Source organism: Anoplopoma fimbria, chromosome 12 (assembly GCF_027596085.1).
Source record: "Anoplopoma fimbria isolate UVic2021 breed Golden Eagle Sablefish chromosome 12, Afim_UVic_2022, whole genome shotgun sequence".
NCBI classification, from domain to species: domain Eukaryota; kingdom Metazoa; phylum Chordata; class Actinopteri; order Perciformes; family Anoplopomatidae; genus Anoplopoma; species Anoplopoma fimbria.
In genome coordinates, this window is record NC_072460.1 from 21364419 (window position 1) to 21389863 (window position 25445).

The 25445-nt window shown below is 41.2% G+C and overlaps 1 protein-coding gene across 1 annotated transcript; it reads right to left on the reverse strand.

Moving 5' to 3' along the window:
- Nucleotides 1–693: 693 nt before the first annotated feature.
- On the reverse strand, nucleotides 694–23279 carry col2a1a (collagen, type II, alpha 1a). The gene is made up of 54 exons (XM_054609437.1): nucleotides 23186–23279; nucleotides 21169–21375; nucleotides 20063–20079; nucleotides 19876–19908; nucleotides 19151–19183; nucleotides 18930–18983; nucleotides 18519–18611; nucleotides 17504–17581; nucleotides 17219–17263; nucleotides 17025–17078; nucleotides 16684–16737; nucleotides 16275–16328; nucleotides 16113–16166; nucleotides 15975–16028; nucleotides 15820–15864; nucleotides 15644–15697; nucleotides 15455–15499; nucleotides 15250–15303; nucleotides 14807–14905; nucleotides 14652–14696; nucleotides 14434–14532; nucleotides 14277–14330; nucleotides 14082–14189; nucleotides 13922–13975; nucleotides 13670–13768; nucleotides 13497–13550; nucleotides 12897–12995; nucleotides 12630–12683; nucleotides 12464–12517; nucleotides 12318–12371; nucleotides 12090–12143; nucleotides 11344–11388; nucleotides 10963–11061; nucleotides 10163–10270; nucleotides 9960–10013; nucleotides 9804–9857; nucleotides 9649–9702; nucleotides 8585–8638; nucleotides 8383–8490; nucleotides 8190–8243; nucleotides 7078–7131; nucleotides 6782–6943; nucleotides 6529–6636; nucleotides 6152–6259; nucleotides 5906–5959; nucleotides 5657–5764; nucleotides 5506–5559; nucleotides 5292–5399; nucleotides 5145–5198; nucleotides 4417–4524; nucleotides 3996–4284; nucleotides 2847–3034; nucleotides 2489–2731; nucleotides 694–2375 (listed from the first exon to the last, which is right to left on the reverse strand). The coding sequence occupies exons 1-54, from the start codon at nucleotides 23277–23279 to the stop codon at nucleotides 2229–2231; spliced, it is 4464 nt and encodes a 1487-aa protein (XP_054465412.1). The 3' UTR covers nucleotides 694–2228.
- Nucleotides 23280–25445: the final 2166 nt, after the last annotated feature.

Sequence of the window (25445 nt, forward strand, 5' to 3'; positions counted from 1 at the left end):
ACAATTTAGACAGAATTATGTCGTATGGATTTGCAACAGCTTACTTTTTTATTAGACCCAGGCTGTCAGCCCCAGCTTATATGAGGAGCAGCTACACAGTTCTGGTAAGATCATTTCTTTCTAACTCCAAACACTCCGATTTATCTTTCTTCTTTTTTTAAACTTTTAGTCATCAGTAAGTCACCAAGGTGACCTTTATTTATCAGATGTCACGCAGCTCTCTGGATCCTCTAAAGAAGCTATACAACTGTTTTTTGTGCAGTAGTACTCTCCAATTCCTGTCAACATACTTTGATGTGTCAAATCAGTGGAGTTGCCCTTTAAATGCCATCTAATTCTCTCTTTTTCCAGTCCTAATTTTTATCGCCATTGTTTTTTCACTTACAGAATAACTAGCATATTTTTGTCAGGCATAATTTTTATCTCTATATATATAAAATTGTACCTTTATGGCACATACTATTTGGAATGAGAATATGTCGTTGTGAAGGCTTAAGTCAAGCTTTTATTACTCAGGACAGACCGGAGAGGAAGCTGGCCACAGTACAAGACGCAGATGTATCATTACTTTAAAAAATACTTGATTCCAGTCAAGAAAATGTTCTTTATTAGCCTATTAGTTCAGACAAACAGGAGCCGTCTACTCAGCCCCACCCTGACACCGCGGAACAAATACAGTACTTCTGTTCCTGTTGTTATGAGATTGTCTCATATGAGAAATACACACTTTCATCACAGTCTTTAACTTTCACACACTCACTCACACAGACTATGCACTCACAGTCAAGAGTAACAAAGGATAACAAAAAAAACATTTAAGCACACATGATGAAAGAAGAAATACGTCCTCACGACATTTCTGTTTTTATTCAACAACTCAATTAAAAATCAACTTCGTTCTTAATTCGGTTTTCCTTTTATTTTCCAATTTACATCGATTAGAAGTGTAACAAAATAAAAACAAAAATTGACCGTAATAAAATTAATTAAAAAAATGTACACGCCCTCACACGCACACAGAGACAACCCACCCTGTGTTTTTTTTTCGAGCAACCGTCCTCGGTCGGCCTCTTAAGTAGCTCCTGTCTCTCCTTTCTTAACCCGACTGCACCCCTCCTCCAGGGTGGAGTGTGAGTGTGTGGTGTGAGGCTAGTGGGAATTGGGGTTTGGGTGTGTTGGGGGACTGAATTACAGAACTCATAGCACCTTCTGAAGAGAGAGCAACCCAAAGCAAAGATGGCCATTCAGCCCCAGATTCAACTTAAAGATTGGTCAGCTCAGATTTAAACTCAACATTTTCACTTTGTTTTTCAGCGTGAGGTAGCTTTAAACAATCTGGATGACTAAAATAAAAGAAATGAAAACAAATTTCCCTCAAATTATTTTTAATTTTTTTTTTTTTGGGCCTTCCTCTGATGGGCAGTCAAGGGGAACGGGATGTTGAAACATGCATCCCCAAATGTAACCTCACTTTCCAAAAAAGTGTTGGTGTGCATAAAGACACATGTACACACATAATGTGGAAATATATATATAAAACCATCTGGTTGTTTATAAACACAGACTTTTACAACAACAGAACCAAGGATTCATAATACACAGTAAAGGTTTTACTCCAGCTCACGATGGACAAGCCCGGAGCACCTGGATCTGATTTTTTTTTACTGAGGATATTTATTTTGGTCTACACTGATTCAAAATGCTGTATTTTTGTGTGTCAGGAGGGAAAAAGATGGAGGGAGGTGGAGTAGGACTGGGACAGAGGCTGTGCGGCTGATCTGTAGTGGAAAGGGGGCTTGTCTTACTTACAAAGTAAACCCGTCCAGTCCTACCTCAACTCTGCCCACTCAGGTTAGACAATAAATAAGTGACATCAAGTCATGTTTCTGTTCTCCATAACTTGTTTCGCTTGGTCCCTCTTTTCCTCCTGGCTCGGACTCGTTCCCGTCAACAGTGGGCCATGGGAAACATGACTGGATCTCAGGAAGCGGGGTTGACACAGAATGCTGGTTTGGTGTACAGATATTGCCGGTGCCCTTCAGTGCTAACATCCAGGGAGTACGACTTGGAGAGCACTTCGTTGTGAGAGGAAAAAGTATCAATTTTCTTTTATAATTTCCAGTCTTCTTTATTGTGGAAGTGTGTGTGTGTGTGTGTGTAATGTTTCATGGTTGAGTTTATTTATTTCCTGTGGGGGTTTTCTTGGGGGGCCATTCTGATATTCCACTTTACAAGAAGCAGACTGCGCCTACTTCCACTCCGAACTCCTGATCCGCTCCTCCGATGTCCATGGGAGCAATGTCCACGATTGGCAGACGGGAGGTCTTCTGTGTTTTGTACTCAAAGACAGTCTTGGCCCACCGGTCTGTATGTTTCTGTTGGGTGAGAGTACAGGGATGCGTTAACAGCAGTCTCGTGGTACAAAGACCATAATAAAACATAAAAAAAGACAACATTTCTCTAGCTCTATTTTTTGCAGAAGCCTCACCTTGCAGCCGTCCTCCAACACGGTGTAGGTGAAGCGACTGGAGCCCTCTGCGCGGAGCTCCACTTCGTTGGAGCCCTGCAGCTTCAGAGCCTTCTTCAGGTTGCCAGTGGCCTGGTCCATGTAGGCAATGCTGTTCTTGCAGTGGTAAGTGAGCATCTGGGACGCTTCGGTGGACAGAAGCCTCAAGAAGGTCAGCTGGACACTGGCAGCGTTGGCGGCAGAGCCGTCCTCGGCGTAGTTGAACTGCACGACCAAGAGAAAGGACGAGGAATTCATTAGCAAGCTCTCATGTTGAGGATCATTAAGTTTCATTTCAAGATCAGTTATCCAAAGCGTTGTACTGTTAAAGTTCACTCACGTGGAATCCTCCGTTCATGGTCTCTCCGAACCAGACGTGTTTGCGGTCCTTGCCCTTGCTGGTCCACCAGTTCTTCTTGGGTACCTCGGCGATGTTCGGGGCGACGCAGGTCTCTCCGCTCTCCATGTTGCAGAAGACCTTGATGGCGTCGGCTGTGCTGCCGATGTTGGGATCAACCCAGTAGTTACCTGGAGAGAAGAGAAAAAACGTGGGGTTTAAGTAAGGAGTGAACGCCTGTTTTTATTCTAGAAATAGATGGTAAGCCTGTTGAATGGCTCATGCCCAAATAACAAATCATATTTGTATATTTAAAAGAATGCCACCTAATAAAGAAATAGGATTATCAGAAATCTGACAGCAGAATTATCCCTGCCCTTTTTGACGGGTTTAAACCAGACCTTAAAAAGCATATATTAGCAATTCTAGGTCAGGTTTGAACATCAAAGGATCTGATTTTTTCTGTATTTTGTTACAGTTGATAGAATGCTGATCATGTTCACAGTGGTTATTCCTGCCTGTTTTTTCTGCCACTTGTACTAGGCACCAGAAGAAATGACCTTCAATATGAGCATATTCAGGCAGGTATGAAGATAGCACATTAAAGCGAGTCTGTCTGATTCTGTCTCTCTCACGTTGCTGCAGGTGATAAAGCCATCTGTTCCTCATTATCACTGATCAAAATACATCTAAATATTCAGTTCACCATTTGAAAAGTTGCACCTTCCTCTGCGCTCTGAAACTGAAAGCAGTACTGTGTACATGTAATGTATTTTATATGAGCCTTTAATATAGATTTTCTTCCCCTCTGATTTCATTTTTTGTAATTTATATGAATGCAATTAATGTAAAATAGCAATCAATCTCAGTCTGTACACACCCAAAGGCTGTCTCAGTCTGGATTTAATAGTCAGATTTTATGTGAGCAGTTAGCTGATTGCTAAATTGGTTGTAAACATTTTCTCCAGGCCAAAAGGTTTTCAAACCAGGATGTTATAATAGCATTTATGAGATACTGTAGAAAGACATATCTAAAAGAGAATAATTCATAATTTGTTTCTATGTATTCACCAGTTAAGACCATTTTAAGGCAAAATGAGGAACATCAGCAAACTTTCATTTCCATCATTTTTGACTCCCCTGCCTACTTACCACTCTTCCACTCAGGGTGGCACAGTTTCAGGTCTCTGCAGGTGCGAGCCGGGTTCTTCTGGGAGCCTTCGGGGCTGCGAAGGTTCTCAATCTGGCTGTTGAGTGTCTTAAGTGTGGAATCGACCTCCACGTCGTGCTGCCTCAGGGAGCTGGAGGCCTCATCGGCCCTCATGTACCTGAGAGGATCGGGGGACTTCTCGGTCTGACCCAGACCAGCGAAGGCAGACATGTCGATGCCTGGGCCAGGAGGACCAGGTGGGCCGGGGGGTCCTGCGTTACCAGGAGGACCCTGAAGGAGAGCGAAAAGCAGGAAAATGGATCAGGTTGGCATTCGGGTACAATCAGGTGTAGAGAGACAGAATTGTAAGCCCAGTATAAAGGCTTAGTGGAGTTTCATTTATATTCAGGACATGTAACGTACAGCAGGACCACTTTCTCCAGAACGTCCACGAGGTCCAGGGGGTCCAATGGGTCCAGGCTGTCCGTTTGATCCGTCTTTGCCAGCAGGTCCGGATGGTCCAGATAGTCCCTATAGAAACAGTACATGTAAGTAAAATCCAGCAGATGCTAACATGTCTGCGTTTATCTGAAATGCTACTTTATATAACGAAACTTGCTCTTTCTATTCAAAGTGTAAAGCTGTGCTGGTTCTTTTTTTTTTTATTAGATCCATCATGCAGTCTGAATAAGAAAAGAAAATCAGATTAAGCAATTCAAATGTGCCAGCAGTTCCTCTTTATTACCCCAATCACCTCCAGCCCCTTCTGCCTCATTATGCATGAAGAGTATTTGTAGGGTGACATTTCTCTTCATTTTCCTTATCTGGCGCAGCGCTTAGCTAATCTACAAGAGATATTGAAGTCCATTTCTGATCTCAGCAGGAGTGGTTTCACAAATCGCGGCCCCTCCTGCCCGTCTGTGCAGAGAGTAATTAGAAAAGGCCTCGGCTGCCCATCTTATCACCGCGGTGGGTAATTAAAGCACGTGGCCTTTTCCTGTCCCCCGTCTTCGTCAGGTGATTTGAAAATTACAAAAAAGACTAACCCGTGCCCTTCATTACCATCGCATATCTGAGGTGTTAAAGCTGCAGGGTGGAAATGGAAGAAGAGGTTTTCTTCTATTTCTTTTTTTTTTGCTCCGCTTTCTCACCTTAGCTCCGTTGGGTCCGGGAGGTCCAGCAGATCCGGAGTCTCCAGAGGAACCCTGTCAGGACGAGGACGATGACAGACCAGATGTCAGAGCAGATAGATGGGAAGTGGTACGACAGGGATGAACTATTAGATCTGGATTACTCACGGGAGGTCCAGGAAGACCCTGCAGACCAGTGAATCCACGGTGACCCTTCTGTCCCCTCTCTCCAGTCTCACCACTCTCTCCCTTGTCTCCACGTGGTCCTTGGGGTCCCTGGAGGTTTAACATGTATTAAAATGCATGGCTGGCTATGTGTAGCAGTCTTTAATTAAAATAAAACCATGATGGTGTTGTTGCTGTTAAAGATGATGATACTCACAGCCATCCCTCTAGCGCCGCTGGGTCCAGATGGTCCAGCAGGTCCTTGAGCGCCCTGAAGAAAAGAAACAACAGTGTGGGTTAAAAATACAGATCAGGGCCTGACACTGTGTCTTTAGCCTGAGGTCCCTACAGGATGAGGTTTTACTTACGCTCTCTCCTCTGTCTCCCTGCTTGCCGAGGGGTCCGACGGGTCCGGGGGAACCGGTGGCACCAGGAGCTCCAGGGGCCCCAACGGGACCGGTGTTACCTCGCTCTCCCTACAGGAGGACAACAAGGAGATGAATCAGGAAAACGGTTGCACTGTTTCTGCAAACCAACAGATCTAGTAGACTTTTTGTCAAACTGTTGGATTTGCTGGACTAGTTTCAGAGTTTTATGTGAGGCTGCAAGTCTCTCACCTTGATTCCAGTAGATCCGTCTCTACCAGGAGGTCCATCTGATCCAGGGGTACCCTGAGGTACAGAGACATATGTTTTTAATACCATGACATACCTTTTTTGATAGATCAAGATGACAGTATTATTTCCTGAGCATATTTTAAATGCTGTTCCAACAACCATAACGTGATACACAACGGACAGGAAAACCGTCCTGACATTTTAAACATTTTGTTCTTGTTGTTGTCATTATTTTGTTGGTCTGACCTCTCTTCCGGTCTCTCCAGAAGGTCCAGTAATTCCAGGTGGTCCCACTGGTCCAGGAGGTCCACGGTCGCCAGATGAGCCAGAAGCTCCTTGTTTACCAGGCTCTCCCTAAACACAGAGGGAATATCTTTATTAGATATCAGTAGCTCCTTTGACAGGCAGACAGAATAATCTACTAATCTTCAGAGGATCAGTATTTTGTGTCTATTCGCTAAGCAAGATTGTTCATGAAAATAAAATGTATGCAAAGGTACAGTAAGATTGAAAATATTAAACAGCAACCAGATGTAAAAAAGATTTTGAAGACATAAGGTTCTGGCTCCTATCACATTTTCTAACAGCTAACATGGAAGCTAAATGTTGATGGAAACACTTACAGAAGGTCCAGGGAGACCAGGGAAACCTCTCTCTCCACGCTGACCGGGCAAACCGACAATACCACGAGCTCCACCCAGACCCGCAGGACCTGAAGGCCCATCGGTACCCTACAGAGTCAGGAAGGAGAACACCGAGTCAGGAAATGTTTTTTATGAACAACAGCAGGTGATTGAGACTGGATGTTCTGTCACACTCTTGACTCCAGTGACAGGTTCATAATGGGTTCTTGTGAGGTGAAAAAATAAAACTCACAGTTAATCCCTGCGCTCCAGCCTCTCCCTTCTCTCCTTGTGACCCAGGAGCTCCACGGACACCACTGTCTCCCTGTCTACCTGGGAGGCCGGCGTCACCACGAACTCCCTTTGGTCCATCTTTACCAGCAGGGCCGGATGGGCCAGAAGAACCTGGGTTACCCTGTCATGGAAAGAGAGGTAAAAATGTAGTGGGTAAGAGCAGAAATACACTTACAACAAGAATACAAATCATTTTAGATTGACTGGGTGAATTGATTCCCCTTTCTAGGAATGTGTTATTGATGAAACACTCACATTAGGACCAGGAGATCCAACTCTGCCAGCAGCACCAGGGAAACCAGTAGCACCCTTTCAACGAGAAAAAGAGTTCAGTTAACATAAACATACCCAACCTGTTGACCTGTGAAATATATCTGTCACTCTCATCATCAATAATTAAGATAAATTAGGAAGATATGTTATAGACTGGAAGGATGCAGCAAATATGAATCATCAATGCATCTCAATTCACAGTGGTCTGTTCTAAGGCCTAACACATCGTGTCCCCGTATGAGAGTACACAAAAGTAAAGTAAATAGAAATCATGTTTTTGTGAAAGAGTTTAAGCTACAACCAAATTTAAAAGAAAATATCTGAATCTTATCGGCATTTTGACTTGTTAAAGTAGGAAAAGCAGCAGATGTAAATAATAAAACTTCCATTTCACTGCTTCAGTTTCCGGCTCACTGTCATGACTTACTGAGACATCTGATTAAAATCGAGTTATCGCTAATGTTACTGTCATTGTAACACCTGGGTTTTTGCTGGTACGAGAAGTAAAATGTTTGTGAGAAAAAAGTTTATAATGCTGCCAATAAAGGATGGAGCTGATTATACAATTCTCCTCCTATATATTGATCTGTTATCATCTTTTCCTTTAGGTGCTAAGGTGGAGTTTTTCCTTTATTTTATTTGAAGGCTCAAGATGAGTCAGAAACTGTTGCTGTGGGCCTGTAGAGCTCAATGACACATTGTACATAATGTGATATTAGGTCATACAAATAAATGTCACCTGGCTAGCTCCATCAATACTTTAAGGTATATCAAAATAGAATAATTCTTAATGTTGACATGATTGACAACAATCAGATTTATTGTATGTATTATAGCCAACTTAGCTCCCCCTGATATTGTGTATGTTTTTTTTGTCTGTGCATGTTAATACATTTCTGTAAAGCTGCAGTTGATTATGTCTGTCATCAAATAATCTGCTGTAATAATTAACCTAAAATATCTGATAATTGGCTTACCAATTAATCTAAATCTACTAGATGTACTATCTCTTAAATCAGTCAATGAATTAATGAATGAATCTGCATTCAGCGGAAGTATTATTCATGTGATTACGTAAACATAGAGTTACTTACAGGAGCTCCCTGAGCACCACGTGCTCCTTTGATTCCAGATACTCCAGTAGGTCCCTGAAAAAGACAAACAATTATTAGTCCTGTTAATATAACACTACAGTGACTTTAAAGCACTTTTAAGATCCAGCAATGTAACAAGACATCTAGATCAGGTTCCCAGTCTTTATTTATATAATAAGACTAAAATACCCACCACAGGTCCAGGAGCCCCAGATGGTCCTTGAGGTCCAGGAGCACCACCTTCTCCCTTTTGTCCAGACTCACCAAGCTCTCCCTTTGCACCAGGCTGACCATCTGAACCCTGGATTTCAAACAGAATAGTAATATTATTATATTAAAAACCATCTTTCAGTTACTTCATTTGAAAGAAAGGGTACTGTGATGACTTTACTTACAGGAGGTCCAGCAAAGCCGGCAGGCCCAGGAGGACCGCCCTCACCACGGTCACCCTGCAAGAGAACAGAACAGACTGTGAGTCGGGGCGAGCTTTGGGTGAGTGATTTATGCTGGTTTTATTAGTATTCTTTGAAACTATGTTTATTGATTTTGTTTATTTAGAAAAAGGAGAACAAATATAGAATCATATTAAATGTAAATGAGTAATAACAGAGAGGGGAGTGAAATTATCTTTGTCTTATTATACGCATTGACACATAAAAATCTTACTTGAAAGTTTCTTCTTCTAGTTCAATAATTCTTTTGTCACTAGCAAAGTCTCTACACTGTCCAAATTCAGTTTAGTGACCCCCCTTTTTGTTATTGTAATGTTCATAACTTGTGATCAGCAGCCTCATGCTCTGTCCAGACTAAAGGATGCTATTCATTTTGAGACTTGGTTGAAAAGACCAAACCCAGAATTCTCATTACACCAGTGTTTCTACCAACATATACTGGGCACATATTGGAACAAAGTAGACTTTTTTGTGTGTTTTTATTTTTATTAATTAGAAGAGTCTTCATTATTTCAAGCACCAGCTCAGTTCGTGACACACACACACATCAGCTGATTAACTTGTGACGTATACTGCATCACATCTTCATAACTACCTAATACATTAAGATTATTAATTGTAACTCTTTGTTATCTATTGCATCCATTATTGCCCTACGTCCCTTCCTCAGATCATCAGATGTGTCGTTTCTTGTTGTACCATGGTCCAAATTCATACATTTAGTTGATAGAGGTCTTGCTGTGAGAGGATCAGAGCTGCAAACTCAGTCTCAGCTTTTAGAGCACTTCTAAAAACCCACTTGTGTTTTAAAACATTTTAGTTCGTTTTGCTCTCTGTGTTTTTATGTGTTTAGTTTCTGGCATTAAGTTTATATCATCCTCTTTGTGTTTTTAATGTGTTCTGTTTTTTTATTGTAGAGCACTTTCTAACAAAGGTGCAACACAATTATGTTTGTTATTATTATAATTATTATTATTACTGTACACTTGACAAAAAGAGGTACTTACAGGAGCACCACGAACACCAGTAGCTCCAGAAGGTCCAGTAATTCCAGTTTCACCCTAGATAGGAGAGAACCAGTCAGTCAAACCAACCAAAATAATTCAACTCAATTAATAACATTTCACTTTAACCATCCAAAGGGTGACACTGTTACTCTTACCTTGGCGCCGTTGGGTCCAGATGGGCCAGGAGGACCAATGGGACCAGTCAAACCCTGAGCAAAGAAAAGAGCATGGATACCAGTTACAGACAATAGAGTTCAGGTGTGATTGAATGTGAATATTGTGTTAGATGACTTTATTTATTTTGAACTTACTCTACCACCGTCCTTTCCAGGAGCTCCCTCAAGTCCTTTCTGTCCGTTGTCACCCTGTTGGACAGAGAAGAGAGGCGATGTTAATCAACCATGAAACGACAAGGGCCTCTGATCATGACATTTGCTCTATTAAACTACCATTTAACTTGTGGGAATAACATGATATCAAACTAAAACTCCATTTTGTAGAATCCACCACTCACTCTGTCTCCCTTGGCTCCTGGGATGCCACCAGTTCCTCTCTCTCCAGGCATACCCTGCAGGCCGGGGGGGCCCTGGGATCCAGGTGATCCATTAGGTCCAAGGGCTCCCTGAGTTAGAATGAAGGAGATAACTTGTCAGTCACATTTGTTGAGTTATGACATGCTGGTCCTGTTTTTCATAAGAAACATATAAATAATGTGAAAAACTTAAACTAAATATGTCATAATATAGTTTCATTATTCATCTAAAATATGTCAACGTTTCTCAGAAAATGAGAACTTGACCAAAGCTGCAGGTCCATGTTCAACAAGTCCATCGAGAAAACAAATAGACCGGAAAGATCTTCAAAGCTTCCTCTTTAATATTTTCAAGGAATAGTTTGACATTTTGGAAAATACGCTTATGTGTCCTCTTGTTGAGAATTAACTGAGAAGGTCTCTGATGTCTGTACGGTGAATATAAAGCTGCAGCCAGCCAGTTAGCTTAGCTTAGCATTAAGACTGGAAACAGAGGGGGGGGGAAACTAACCTAGCTCTGTACAAAGGTAGCAAAATGTACTTACCAGCACCTCTAAAGCTCACTAATTAACATGTTACACCAACAATGAGGGGTCTTTTAAATTCGGGCCTTTCAAGAACATCAAGGGAATTAGTTGTTAGGACAAAAAGTCCACCCTGATGAACAGACTTTTGCACATCTTTTCATATGTACTTCTTGAACGTCAAAAACCTAAATCTAGTCGACTCAGAGCAACAATTTGATTCTAAAAACAAAATCTGTATCAAAATGATCCACTGACCTTGGGTCCATCAGATCCAGGTGTTCCAGGAAGTCCACGAGGTCCCTGAAGACCCTGAGCTCCAGCACCACCCCTCTCACCAGGGAAACCACGTTCACCCTGTTAGGAGACAAAGAGGCTCTGAATCAACACGAGAAACAAGAGATGGTAGCAGATGCTCAGGTAAGTGATGAGAGGAGTGCTTATTGAATCATGTGTTGTACCCAAATTATAAAATTGAGATCCTTATGTATGAAAACAACAATGTAAATAAGTTGTAATATTCATGTATGAATCTTGTGTGACTGCAGCACATGGAAGTCTTAAATAGCTATGTGTGTGCGTATTTCTGCTTTGAAATCATCAGAAATGAAGATATGAAGCTTTAACATGGAAACTCACTCTGGGTCCAGCAGCACCAGGATTTCCAGCCTCTCCAGAAACACCCTGCATAGAGAAAAGACAATGATTTGTTCACACATCTAAACATCTGAGTCGTTAAATACATTTCATTTTCAATTTGAGTAATATAGTTATGGATTATCTTGAAAAAAGCTATGCAAGAACAAAATCCTAACTGATAGATGTTTAACCTTGGCTTATTGTTTTTACATAGAAAGAATATTTTATATATTATTTGCTACACGACCAATTCATATAAATCACAAAAGCAAAAGGGGGCAGGTCGGATAAAATAAGACCAAATTATATAAAATGACTAAAATAGACTAATAAAATATGAAATAGAATAATATATAAACTGAGAATGGAGACTATAATGTTAACTAAACTGTAACGTTAAACTACTATAAGAATATTTGATTTCCAATGTATGTTTGCAAGGTGGAGTTGTTTTAACTACTTACTTAAAAATGGTAAAAATATATGTGTGTGTTTAACAGCCAGTTTGTGATTAACATTGAAATACATTTATTTATTTTTAAGTCTTGGACCAGACACTGTTTACGCTCATCTTTCACTCCCTTCATTGCTACATATGCTGTTATTTTCAGGAGTGATTTTCAGAAAGACCATCATTTGGCGCAAGGTCAAGACACTTGTAGTTTGTGTGGAAATGGTTTTCAGCCACAATAGAACAAATAATAAAGAGAATCCAAAGTAACAGTTTGTTGGTGAGTGTCACTCACCTGGTCTCCAGATTTTCCAGACTCTCCTGGGGATCCAGATGGTCCAGGCAGACCCTGTCAAAGAAAGGGATTCATTATATGATGTATATAAATATAGACTCAAGTCTGCTGGCCTCCTGAATAACACTTTAAAGTCATATTGAATATCAGTCATTCTAATATTCACGCTTTGATTTTCTGTTTTCCAGTCTGGGGTTTTCTGGTGATTTGATGAGAACATAAACTCACCTGGAAGCCAGAAGGTCCAGGCTGTCCTTGCTCTCCTCTCTCTCCAGCAGGTCCCTATGATAGACCCAGACACAGGGGATCAGTCAGGGACAAAGAGCAGGTGAAAACACATCTCTCAACATGTAATTACACTTAAGGATACTCACAGAGGGGCCAGGAGGTCCAGAAGAACCGGTCTCACCATCTTTTCCAGACAGACCCTGTTGAAAGAGGAGCATTTAGATCATGAAGAGTGATCAGGAGACGATGAATTGATTTGTGATGTGTTCTTTTTTGAAAAAAGGTTAAGATTTATGGGGAAAATGTACTCACTCTCAAACCAGGACGTCCCACAAGACCCTTCTCTCCTGTCTTTCCAGGTTCACCCTGTTGAGGAGAAATCACAGTAATTGATCAGTAGGAAGTCTCTTTAGCTTGGAGTGCTACAAGCTAACCTACAGGAGAACAACCAGCAGTAATATTTGCCTTCTGAAAAGCTGTATTATGGATTTGTCCCATCTAGACATGGATGTATTTAGACTGTATATTATCAGGTTTTCATTATGCTGTATGTGCTCCTACTGTCCTCTAATAACTCACGTTGGCTCCCTTTGGTCCAGGGAATCCCATCACTCCAGGCTGTCCACGGGCTCCCAGAGGGCCGGGTGGGCCGGGGCGACCGTCCTCACCAGCAGCACCCTGTCAAAGACACCAGGTAGGAAATCAGCAATCATAGCATTGGGAGTTGAAACTTGAATGTGCTTGCATAAGTTCTTCCAGTTAATTATGAGTCACACTATAATGTATAGTCTTATCCAATAGCAGGCTTTCATTTTTAGAGCATGTGGTGTATAAAGGGTTGTGATATTTCCTGTGTTAGTGCAATAAAGTGTTATCTTCAAGTTTGTTAAAGACTACTGCTGGGAAGCCACTTTGCATGGGTCAGCTGGTCTGTTTTTGTATGTTGAAGTGGCTAATTATAAAAGTAAATGTGTGAAAAACACATACTCACTTTTTTGTGTATTCTGGTGTTGTAAAAATGTATATAAATGGTGACGGCAGCATGTCATAACAAATCAAACTGCTACTAGTGATGATGGTACTTTTTTTGCTTGGGATCTTTTAAAATGTCTTGTATTGTTAAGTAACTGAAATGCTGCAACTTTTCATAAACATGACAGGATAAAAATTTGTACTCACAGAGGGTCCAACTTTGCCTTGAGGACCAGCATCTCCGGGACGACCGGTGAGACCCTGTGAAAGGACCAGACAGTTTAGACATCATCAGCATTGTGCAATAGGTGGGACATAATCTTGACAAAAACAAATAAAAGCAATCCGATCACGCCAGCTGCACTAAACATCTGACTCACTCTGGCTCCGGGAAGGCCGGACTCTCCTGTGCGTCCAGGGTCTCCACCGTTACCTTTGGGCCCAGCAGCACCAGGAACACCACGGTCACCAGGGGCACCCTGAAGTAGATAAGACATCAGACAGTTTAGTAACAATCTGGTAGAAATATGGAAGCTAGTGTTATGACCATAACAGCATCTTTTTGGTGCTGCAGAGCTCAGATTATCTGTTCATGGTGTCACTGAGCTGAGATCAGTTCAGACGGGTCTTACCTTAGCACCAGCAAGACCATCTTGACCTGGGAAACCGCGGTTACCAGGAGCTCCCTGGAAAGAATCAAAGTTACATTTGATTAGACTATGCATAAATAAGAAACAACCAATACATAATGTCTCTTTTTGACCAATGTTATTGAGCGTCCTGATGACTTACTCTCTCTCCGGGAGGTCCGAGTGGTCCAGCACCTCCAGGCTCTCCTCTGGCGCCTCTCTTTCCTTCTTCACCAGCAGGACCGGGGGCACCTAGAGGACCAATGGGGCCCTGGAGAAACGATGATGTGTAAGTAAATCTGCTCTGTGGTCTCATTCTTAATTCTGCTACAAAGTGGTATACTTAGCATATACTTACAAGCTCTCCCTTGGGTCCAGCTTCACCTTTGAATCCAGGCAGACCAGGGTCTCCCTAAACACGGCAAGGAAAGAGGACAGCCACAACTGTAAATAATCACAACACAAAAAAATATGAAGGTTTTTACAGAGTTTTAGATTATTCCCAAGTGACTTACAGACTGTCCCTTTGGCCCCAGAGGTCCTGTGGCTCCCTGTGGTCCAGGTGGTCCACGAGGTCCGGGGAATCCGGGAGCACCAGCAATACCAGAAGCACCCTTTAAGGAAGAGAACATAACAAAATATCAGAATAAAGTAAAACAGGGATATCATGAATTACAAAGAAACATAATGTAATGGAGGACTCCAAAACCATGAATACAGAGAGTGGACTTACAGCAGATCCTTTAGCTCCAGGAATACCATCAGTACCGGGGTTACCCTGCAACCACAGAGAATTAGAAGTTCATAAACAACCAACAAAGTGTAGAGAATGGTACTGCTGTATGTAGCAAATCAACATCTGGATGATCAGGATGATGGTTAACGAACCGATGCTCCGGAGGGTCCAGGAGATCCTGGGGTACCGGACTCTCCGCGAGGTCCCTGTGCACCTTCAGATCCACGGAGTCCAGTAGGGCCAGCTTCTCCCTGACAGGACACAATAACGTATTAATAACAGGTAGAAAAAAAAGAATGATGTGTTTGGCACCTGTTCTGTCTGTTCTTAAATGTCTTTAATGCATTTTTTTCTTTCTTGAAAGGATAAAAGAGTAGTTTGAAGAATATACTACTGAAGTCGATCCTTTGTGTATGAACAGGGACTACAACAAGGAGGCAGACTCCAAGCAGACTGAATGAAGTGAGTTCAACTGCCTGAAAGTACTTTAGGAAGAATTCACTGTGACACTAGCCAGGCTTTAGTTTCTATTTTATAACATAAGTTCTGCTACAGATATGAAATACTAGTTTGTGATAATGTGATCTGCACAAACCTTGGATCCTGGAGATCCTGGGAAACCGGGTGCTCCAGCAGGACCAAGAGGTCCCTGTAGACAGAGGAGCAAAAACCTGCAGGTTAGGGTTCATGTCTCATCACTTAATTGATGTATTATCCAGAACCATGGCATAATAATATATTACAAACAATATCACTGAAAAAAAGTAAATTGGATGCAATGTGGGAACTATGATACTCACAGGTGGACCAGCAGGACCGGGCAAGCCATCATTTCCACGGGCACCCTGAGGAGTAAAGAGACAGGATAGTCAGTTGTGTACACCGCAATGATGGGATTATATGTTTCGTAAATTGTTACAAAACCGCACAGAAAATTAGAAACATATTGATGCTCAGTGGATCGAAGCAGACATCAGTTTGTTACTCACTGCAGCTCCGGAAGCTCCAGAACGTCCCCTCTCACCAGGCAGACCACGTGGACCCTGTGACAGAAGATCAGTTTATGTTGATTATTATGAAACATATAGCTTGAATTTATTGAGATTCTGCTAATATCATATATTAGAAATAATAAAGCAGATCAGAAAAAGCACTGGAGACTCACCATGGGCCCGGAAGCGCCGTTCTCTCCGGAGGTACCAGACTCACCCTGATGGGAACAGAGATCAGAGAAATTAGAAGGTGTGAGCGGAAAACAATGGAAACATTTGCTGAACAATTCAAATGATATCATCATAAAGATACATGTGATGGTTTTACCTTGGCTCCTGCGGCACCAGTCTCTCCCTTAGCTCCATCCAGACCAGGGTGACCCTACAGAGACACATCAGTCAGTCCTCAGGATGCAATGAATGAGCATGAGTTGCAAAGTTGCATGCGCAAGTTTGAAACACTCACTCTGTGTCCTTTGATTCCAGGAAGTCCAGGAGTTCCAGGGAATCCACGAGCTCCCTATAATAGAAAAAAAACAATATTAACACAAGGAACGCTGAACCAAACCAACAATCTCTATTCTCTTCTTTAGACTTTGACATGTGGTGTAATCCTGGAGTTAGTCACCTGAGGCCCTGCAGGTCCACGCTCACCAGCTTTTCCAGGTTTGCCAGCCTCACCCTAGAAACAAACAGGAAGTGGAATGATTATTTTTATAAAAGCAGCTGATTGATAAGATGTAGCTGCACTGCAGAATGTGTGTTCTGTGTTTTTTCAGCAGCATTGGTAGGAGACTGCCCTCTAGTGGTACACTTATAAAGAGTTGTTTGTGTACATTTAGTTTGACTGAAACATCATTGTGAAATAATAGTGAGGCAATCAAGTGAAATAGTTGCACTGTCACTAGGAATAACAGAGAATAAGGAAAACATTTTAATTGTGGTTTGTTTTGATCTTTTTTTATCTTGACTTTGTGTAACTGCCTATGTTTTAATGATCTGTGAGTTTCATACAGACATGAAGCCTCGACACTTACATCACTTCCTGATTTGCCAGAAGGTCCAGATGGTCCACGAGGTCCCATCGCTCCCTGGTATTAAAACAAAGAAAGAAAAATCATTAGTGACATCTAATTACTCCAGGACAATTAGAAAGACAACAAAATGCAGTTGAACTAAATGTGTTGCTACGATATGAATGATTTTCACTGTGTGAGCGAAGTCAAACTGCGATTAATGCTTATAATATCATTTATAATCAGCATTTGTTTCTGTGGAAGTAGGTGCTGTAGTTAAACCCTTAACATTACAGCAAATGTGACTAGTACAATGTCTGTTGGGCACATAGATGCATTCTGGGATACGTGTTAATACTTACAGATGGACCAGGCTCTCCTGCCTCTCCAGGGCTACCTTGGAAACCTTGTGGGCCCTATAGGTACAAATGACAAAGCAAAGTATTAGAGATTTATTATTTTATGCCAACAACTCTTCTCTGTATGTTTCTACAGCAGGTGTTTGATTATAATGACCGATCACATGATGATGTGGTGCTGTAATGAGAGTACTTACAGGAGCTCCACTAGGTCCAGGGGGGCCACGAGGACCCATGGGTCCCTGAAGGTGAAACGAAAGACAAACAGAGAAAGTTAACCTGGAGTCAATCAGGTAGCTTGAAGTGAAACTACTGAACCACAAGGCGGCAGCATTGCAATCATTCATTTCACCGCTTATCTTCAGCAGCATTTCTGAGGCGATGTAAATGTATGTGATGAGTTTAATGTCATTGTAAGAGATTAAACTGTTTACATACCATAAAAACACACACTCTTGCTGTTATATATATTCACTGCTTACCATCGGTCCCTGCATCACACCCATCTGAGCGCCTCCGGCCTTCTCATCAAAACCTCCAGCCATCTGAGCAGCAAAGTTCTGTGATACACAAAGCAGACAGAGACTGAGAGTCAGTTATCACAGTTAATATCCGTTAGCCGGCCTGAGCTAAGTGGGCCATTACACACAGCAGAGAGTGAACTACATTAACTGAATTAATGACCATAATGGTTGTTCAGTTACCATGAAAGACAGTAGAAAGACCAGCTCCTGCTAAAGTAAAGCACCATGCTCACACTTCATATTGCTGCATACTGTACAAGGATACTACAGTCTGTAGCGTGGATTCACATTCTTCTAGGTCTGTCCTTGATAAAATGAATTATTAGTCGATTAACACTCTTGTGATTTTGCCGACTAATTAATTAGTTGAACAGTTACACTAAGTTTCTCCCCAAATAATCACACAAAAGCACCACTATATATCTTGGGTTTACCAAAGATGTATTCAGAAATGTCTTGGAAATAAGCTTGAAAAAGCAATAAAAAATGTCTAATCGACTACAGAAATCTTAGTCGTCTAAGAACAAAACAACCGATTAATCGACTAAGAAGAGACTACATTCTTCCCTCTTACTTCTTTGAATAAATAATCGACTCATTTGGGGATGTTTTTAGCATATTGATTGAGTCAAATGTAGCCAAAAGAACAAAAGGGATTAAGTGATGGTTAAGACACTGATAATGTGTCAGGCCCATTTGCCAGGCCGCCATTGTAAATAAGAATTTGTTCTTCATGAATCGCCTGGTTAAATACTGGTTGAATTTTTTTTTTAAATTATTATTGTGATTCATATTAACAGTTTACTATTGTGTCATATATTTCTACCACTGTTTAAATGTTCAGCCAAACATTTCTCTCACTGTGTGATATGAGAGTAACATTGTGGTGTTGGGACTTAAATCTGAGTAAGAAAATGTGATTTTGTCAAATTGTTGTTTATGCCGTGTGTTACAGAAGTGGCCCTAGACTCACCCCTCCAAGTCCTGCTGGTCCAGGTGGGCCGGCGGGTCCGGGGTTTCCAGGGGTGCCGGGCTCGCCATCTCTTCCACGAGGTCCGGCATTTCCCTAGGGAAAAAGAGAACAGGTGATTTTCTCTGAGTTTATCAGGTCAGAAATGATATCCCCTTACAACAAAACATTTACAAAAGAAGTCTCATATCTGTTGATGATTAGATTTGGATGTTCTTCAATTCGCGTAGTAATAACTCTGCAATCTCAAACTATAACTCTATTAGCTCAGTTATTATGATGATCAGAGCTGTTGTTGCTTGACTCAATATTTGGCAGCCTGAAGCTGAACTCCCATATTAATATGAGGCAGTTTCTTCTGAATCCTGTACTGAGAGGTGTTTTTTAGGACACAGTGTGTTGTAAGTCTCTTACCTTATCACCCTTAGCGCCAACTTCTCCGCCTACTCCCTGCTCACCAGGGGGTCCCTGCAAAAACAAAGACATTTGTCTCAGTGAGATACCCAGCATGAAGTAAACTCCTATACAGAATCATATAATTGGGAACCAATAAATATTCTTATCAGACTATGCTTGCTTAGTGTAGAATAAATGCAATAAACAAAAGAAATCTTAATAAAATGACTAATATTTACCATTGGGCCCGCTGGTCCTTTTGGTCCTACAACCTGCACATTGGGAAAAGAAAGAAAGCTTTTGTCAATTACTCTTTATTAGAAGACCAATCGTTCATGTTGGGTCTGGTTAAGCTAAAATGAGAGAGGAACATTCCAGCTTTGCAGGAGGTGGACATCAAGCTAAAAACACAATGTGATGAGGATTTCGTTTGACAGGATGAAGTTTTGTTGAAAACATCACCTCCTCTTAACCTCTGGTGCAACTCTGTCCAGCTGACATGTGCACTTGCAGCAAAGTTGCTGAGAGGATCTAAGCGGATTTGATCGGGTTCATTATGTCCGAGGAATGTTGGGTTTTTCCTTGTGTAATATTGAGTTCAATTAGGGATTTTTGGACATTATAGTTAGATCCCCATGAGAGAGAAATTGTCCCTCTAATGATCAAAAAAAAAATTTAAAAGTAACAAAACAATGGATAGTTTTTGAGTGTTTGGAGACAAATTCAACAAAGCAAGAACTTTGATTATGGAAACGAATGGGCAAAGTGTTGGACATTTAAAGATCCCAAAAATAGAAAAAACAGTCTGCAAGCTTTCATTCCAAATAGTAGCAACATAGACAAATAATGTTTGTTTGATCATGTGTTCTTAGGCCCATTATGGCTTTGTGTATAAAGCAGTTTAGAGTTTTTAAGCAATGAGACATTACTTCAGTATGACAAACTGAGGAGGATTCATACTTACATCTGCAACGTCTCCTGGTTCACCTTTTTGGCCCTGATTGATAACAGAAAGAAGTGATATAAGTGGCCTGAAACACTTTACTAAGAAACAAACTACTGAAAGCTACAAATTGGAAAATAAACGTTATTTTTAAAGTTACTTGTTGAATGAATGGATACCAGTATTTTCCCACAACCCACTGCCTCACCTTAGCACCAAATGTCTCTGATGTTGCAGATGGATGTGTGAAGGGGGGAAAGGAAGAACAAAACATTAAAAGTGTACAAGTAAGTAAAAACATTTCAGACGCTTGACTGATTTTGAATCCTAGTTTGTGATTCTTAGGAAAAGAGACCGGGTAGGAAATCTAACGATGCTAGAAAGAGATTAAGTATAATCACCAAACCCAAAGGCCAACAACCCATCCAGATTATATTAATGGTGAAATGTAGTGAAGCAGAAGCAAGCATGGACTAGGAGATGAGATTGAAGTATTTAGATCCAATCATTTAAGCAAAATGTTAAAGTAAGTAAAGCTGGAGCAGCCTCAGTGAAAGCTGGTGTCAAATTGTGTATCTTATCTTGTTATAAAAGACTGTTTATACCAAATATGTGGAAAGTAAGTTATGTTTAAGTGATCTTAAACGTATTCTATATCAAATGTAAAAACACAACTCTCTCTTTAACAGCTTTGTACCGATTTGTTTGGATAAATCTGTCAAATCGACACTACAGGAATACAGTGTTTCTTTACACAGTCTTATACCTTTGATTTATCTAAACAGTCTTGGCATGAGGCCTCATACATAGAAGGTCTGAAGACACCTTCCTTTGTAGAAGACCTCCAAATGGGTCAAATAAATCATGGAGTATGAATGTAGGCTTCATCTTAGTCATGAGTTAAAAAAAGAAGCAGGAAGCATCTCAACTGGTTTAGGTGAGAGCCAGACAACACATGACAGGATTCATCCAATTCCTCATGGAGCAGACTTTCATTGGGAACTGAAGGATCCTGTTAATGTTGTTGTTGTCTGGTCTCCATCCAAACCAAGCATGTAGAGGGCCACTTTGGAATAGGGAACATGATTATTGTTATTAATTAATTCCAAATCATAAAACTGGAAATGTTTCAGAGCAGCCAAATCGATTAAAATCACATTTAGAGACAATAATCAGTGACTGCTGCAGTCCTGATGAAGGAGTAAAATTTGGATCCAGAGGCAGTTCCCCATTCGAAAGTGTGAGCCCAGGGTGAGATAAATGCAAGCTAAGAGAGTAATTTATTTATGGGTGTGTGAATAAATAAATTACAACCAATGGGGGCACTGGCATCAGCGGGGCAGATGGGACAGCACTCTCCAGATGGGATGAGAGGGTTGGCACATTCTTTGATCTCCTCGCAGATTATCTCATCGCACAGAACCGCTCCGCTGTCGCACACACAGATGCGACACGGCTCGGGCTTCCATACATCCTTATCATTATACCGCTGGCCGTCCTGGATGCAGCCACCTGCCTCCTCTGTGGTGGCCAGTAGGGGGCGCACGTCACAGGTGGACAGAGGGGGAAGACACAGAGGATGAGTTCAAGGGAGATGGTTAGAAAGGTGTTGGGGTTGATACAGTGTTGAGGTTTTTTTTTTTTTAAAGCAGATGTTGTTAAAAAACATAAGTTGTGAGGGAGGTTGGAGAAAGAGGATGAAAAAGGGGGGGTCAAAGGGCACGGCAAGGAAGGAGGAGGAGTGAAAGCAGTATGGGGGTGAGATGGAGGAGGAGAAGGGAGAGATAAAAGTTATCCTGCATCAAATATAATCTCTGAACACTTCATAATGTAATGAACAAAAAGTCACATTCATAAAACAGCATTACATGATAAAACATATAATTGATGTCAATGAATAGGAAGTGTTCTTGTTCCTTTGATGCTGATGAACAGGTGGTGGTCTCACCCCCCAAAATACACTGGTACAAGTCAGGAGCTGTGGACTATAACCCACACGTTTTAAAAATAACTTAAGACGTTATCATAAGGATAATTCTACGGCCGCACTAAATGTAGTGTCAACAAGAGGCACAGTTAACGGTTGTGTCTGAGGACATAGTTGAGGTATTTCATGTCGTCGGTTGAGTGTATTTGACCTGCGGGCCGGCTGGTATGAATGAACCCTCTCTTACAGGGATACTGTGCCCGTTTGACAAGCTGCTGCCTTAAGTAAACACCGGCTCCTTTTTACATTTTCTCCATCTGGATCCCACAGCGGTGTCGAGCTCCAGTGCAAACACTTTGGGGAATTAAGAAAGGGTGATTTGTTCTATGTATACACTTTAGGGCTGTGGCCTTCCAACTGCTGTTATTTGTTTTTAAAGCCAAAGTGATACTTATCACATACATGTCACAAGGAGGTCTGGTTCCTGATCAGAAACTGGCTCCTGAAACCTTTTTTCTTTCTTCACCAACACTTCTTTTTTTACAATCTATGATTAAATGTAATGCTGGAAGCGTATTAACGCTTTAAGAGAGGGAACTGAAAGCAGTAAAGTCCATCTTGCTATAAATACAACTATATGTCCATCATCTGTTGACTCCCTGCTGTGCTCCCTGTCCTCTGTCCTGATCCCTTGTCGCTACCCTTTGAGCCTGCTAGCCTGGGGTCAAGCTCTGTCCGACCCCGTCACTTCACATCAAGAAAACCTTCTGAATCTGCTCCAAGCAAATCCTGTTGGGTGAAGTTTGCATATTTTCTACATGTCTTAAATAACTCACATTTCAATCTCAAGACTAATTTACATGCAAATCCTGATTTGTCTGAAAAGTGTTTCTTCTACATAATGGGATGGAAAAAAGTAATCCAACAGCATTTAATGCATCAATGAGCCTGATTAAGCTGATTTGCTGCTGAAAACTAACACTACAGTTTGAGCAAACACAGCAGGAGAGGCTGAGATGCAGGACGCAGGTGAGGACAAACGGACACTTGTTCACCTTGTCCTCCATCCCACACAGATGTGCCTTGACAGCCTCACCTGTCATACAGAAAGATGTGCACTGTCTTACTTTTAAAGATTATTGGTAGCCTGCTTGACATTATGCACTCACATCAGCAGAAACAATTATCAACTACATATTGCAGAAGAAAATGATTTGTGCTCTTCTTGCTCATCATTTGACATCACACCACTGGCGTTAGATTTACTTTTCGGCTATTCTTCTGAGACATCAGGTTGAGAAGATTTGGAAAGACACAAAAAGTCTGTAATGTCAACAGAATAACAATCCACATTTTTTTTTGCAAGTAAAGAGAAGAAAAGTCAAGAAAAACAGTGTAACTTACGGTCGTCCTCGTCCTGACACCTGACCACGGATAGTAAAACAACCTGGGATGCTACAAGTAGCAGAACAGTCCTTGAGTCCACAAAGCCGAACATGTCTAAATATTAGACATGCACTAGCTTGGGTAAGAATTGAAGGGATGGATCAGACCAGCTTTTTCAGTCAGTGGTGTGATAAGTTTTTGTTCCCAGAGACTTGTAGCACCATGCAGTCAAACCCTCCAAAAATCTAAGTTGAATCCAATGCGGGGCCCCAGCTGGCAGTCTGCACCCACCGCGTCAGGGCAAGCAGCGCGGTTTTATGTCCACTGTGCCTTGTATGGATCTTCGTATATTCCAAAATACCAGTCCTTCCCCCAGACCCCCTGTAAGGCTGAAACCTGAACCTCATCTCCCTCCCCTCAGTCCAGCATCTACTCTCCCAGGGTAATTTCTTTTTTCTTTTTCTTTTTTTTTACTCAAGCCCTCCTTCCTCTCTTGACCTGCTTGGCCAGACCAAGAGATGGACCTTCACGTTTACAGTAGAAAGGGTGCACAGGTCAAACTCTGACTCCACCAAATGTCACAGTGTCAGTGGATTCAAAAGTCTCTAAACTGACAGAAAGAATTGTAGAAGAAATGTATTTAATTTCAGGTCAAATTCTCTGTGATACAATCAACCAATGTGTTATTTAATGAAAGTAAAAGCTTGCTTGTAATAAAACTAAAGTACACATTATTATAGAGGTTCAGGCTAGAAGTCAAATGTTATGGTGTACACATACACAATAAACTTATGCTAGAGTTTTAAAGAATAATATATTCTACTGCTGTTTACAGACCAACTATAGTATTGAATGAGCAAAAGAAATAGATGTTGTACGTCATTATTCTTCTAAGAAAAATCAATCCAGAACTTTTCCAGACCTGTCCTGAACCTGGTCTTTCCAGTCCCGGTTAGGACTTTTCATAAAACATAGCTAGAGCTATATAAACCAAAGTAAAAGAAAACTGATCACAAACCTAAAATTGAAAAAAAAACTTGCAAAGGCTGTTTTTTACCCATAAAATAATGGTGAAATTCACAAAATCATTCTGTGATTCAACCTATCCAACTGCTTTGTAACTAAACTGAAAGTTCTCTCCCACTTTATTAACAGAAAATTGTGGCTTTTAACTTTTATCTTTATGCCAAAATTCTTCTTTATATAAAAGAGGTCTCAAATATTCTTGCAATGATGAAAAAAGTTGCTAATTTTTCCAAAATAATGAGGAGCCATGTGCAGTTAAACTCTCAGGTTATGGGAACTCAACAATGGGTCAGTGGGGTTGTTTGTTTCGGTCTAGTCTCCTGGATTATGGATTAATCCCTCAAAGGGTTGAGCTGACCAATCAACAGTGCAGTTATGTCATGTTCACATGGCCGTCAAACTTTCTGAGAGCCTTGTCTGTTTGTACAAAGACCATTGGCAAGAGGCTGTGAGATCCAGCTAAAAGAACAATCACATGGAAGGAAATTCTCCATCTCCCTTGAGACAGGAGTAACATATTCTGTACTCAGAAGTAAAATGTTATATTCATGTCTGTATGTCACTTCCTAATATGCAGTTTAATTGTCAAGTTGATTTGCAACAGGATTTATTTGCCTTCACAGAAAATTCCTGACAAAAATAGCACATATATGCCAGAATAATCTATTGTGAGGCCGAGCCAGAAGGGTGATGAAACGCCTGTGTGATCTTTATCATGTACCTTTCTCTAGATAGACCAGGTGAGTGGGCTTGAAAGGGGAGTCTTTGTCATGAGGAGAGGCACAGTAATGCCAGGGTCACGACCTTTCAGAGATCCCCCCCTCATTCCACATATAGGAAAGAAAGATTTGAAGTCGCCATCTTTGCTCTCATCTACCAGATCTGTGAACTGTTTGGTATATTGGAATCGTGTTAAAGGAAGACGTTGGTGGAAAACTGATCCAAAGTCATCTCGATCAGAAAAATGCATCTCTTTCTGTGTTTCGTCCTCTACCTCTGCCTATAAAAAGTGATCGTCATAGCTCAGGTCAGCACAGTACGGTATCCTGGTTTCATAGGATCTTCTGGTTTTCTTAATCTTTAGTTTATTTGGACAAAACAACCAGTGATTACAGCCAGTTACCCAGCTGAATAAATAATCTGTTGCGTTTAGACAATAGAGGCAGTGTACAGCGCCATTTTGTGTTAAGTTTGCTGTGTCAGGCCAAGTCACTGTCGCTGTGTCACGTAAAGAAAGATGAAGATGCAGTTC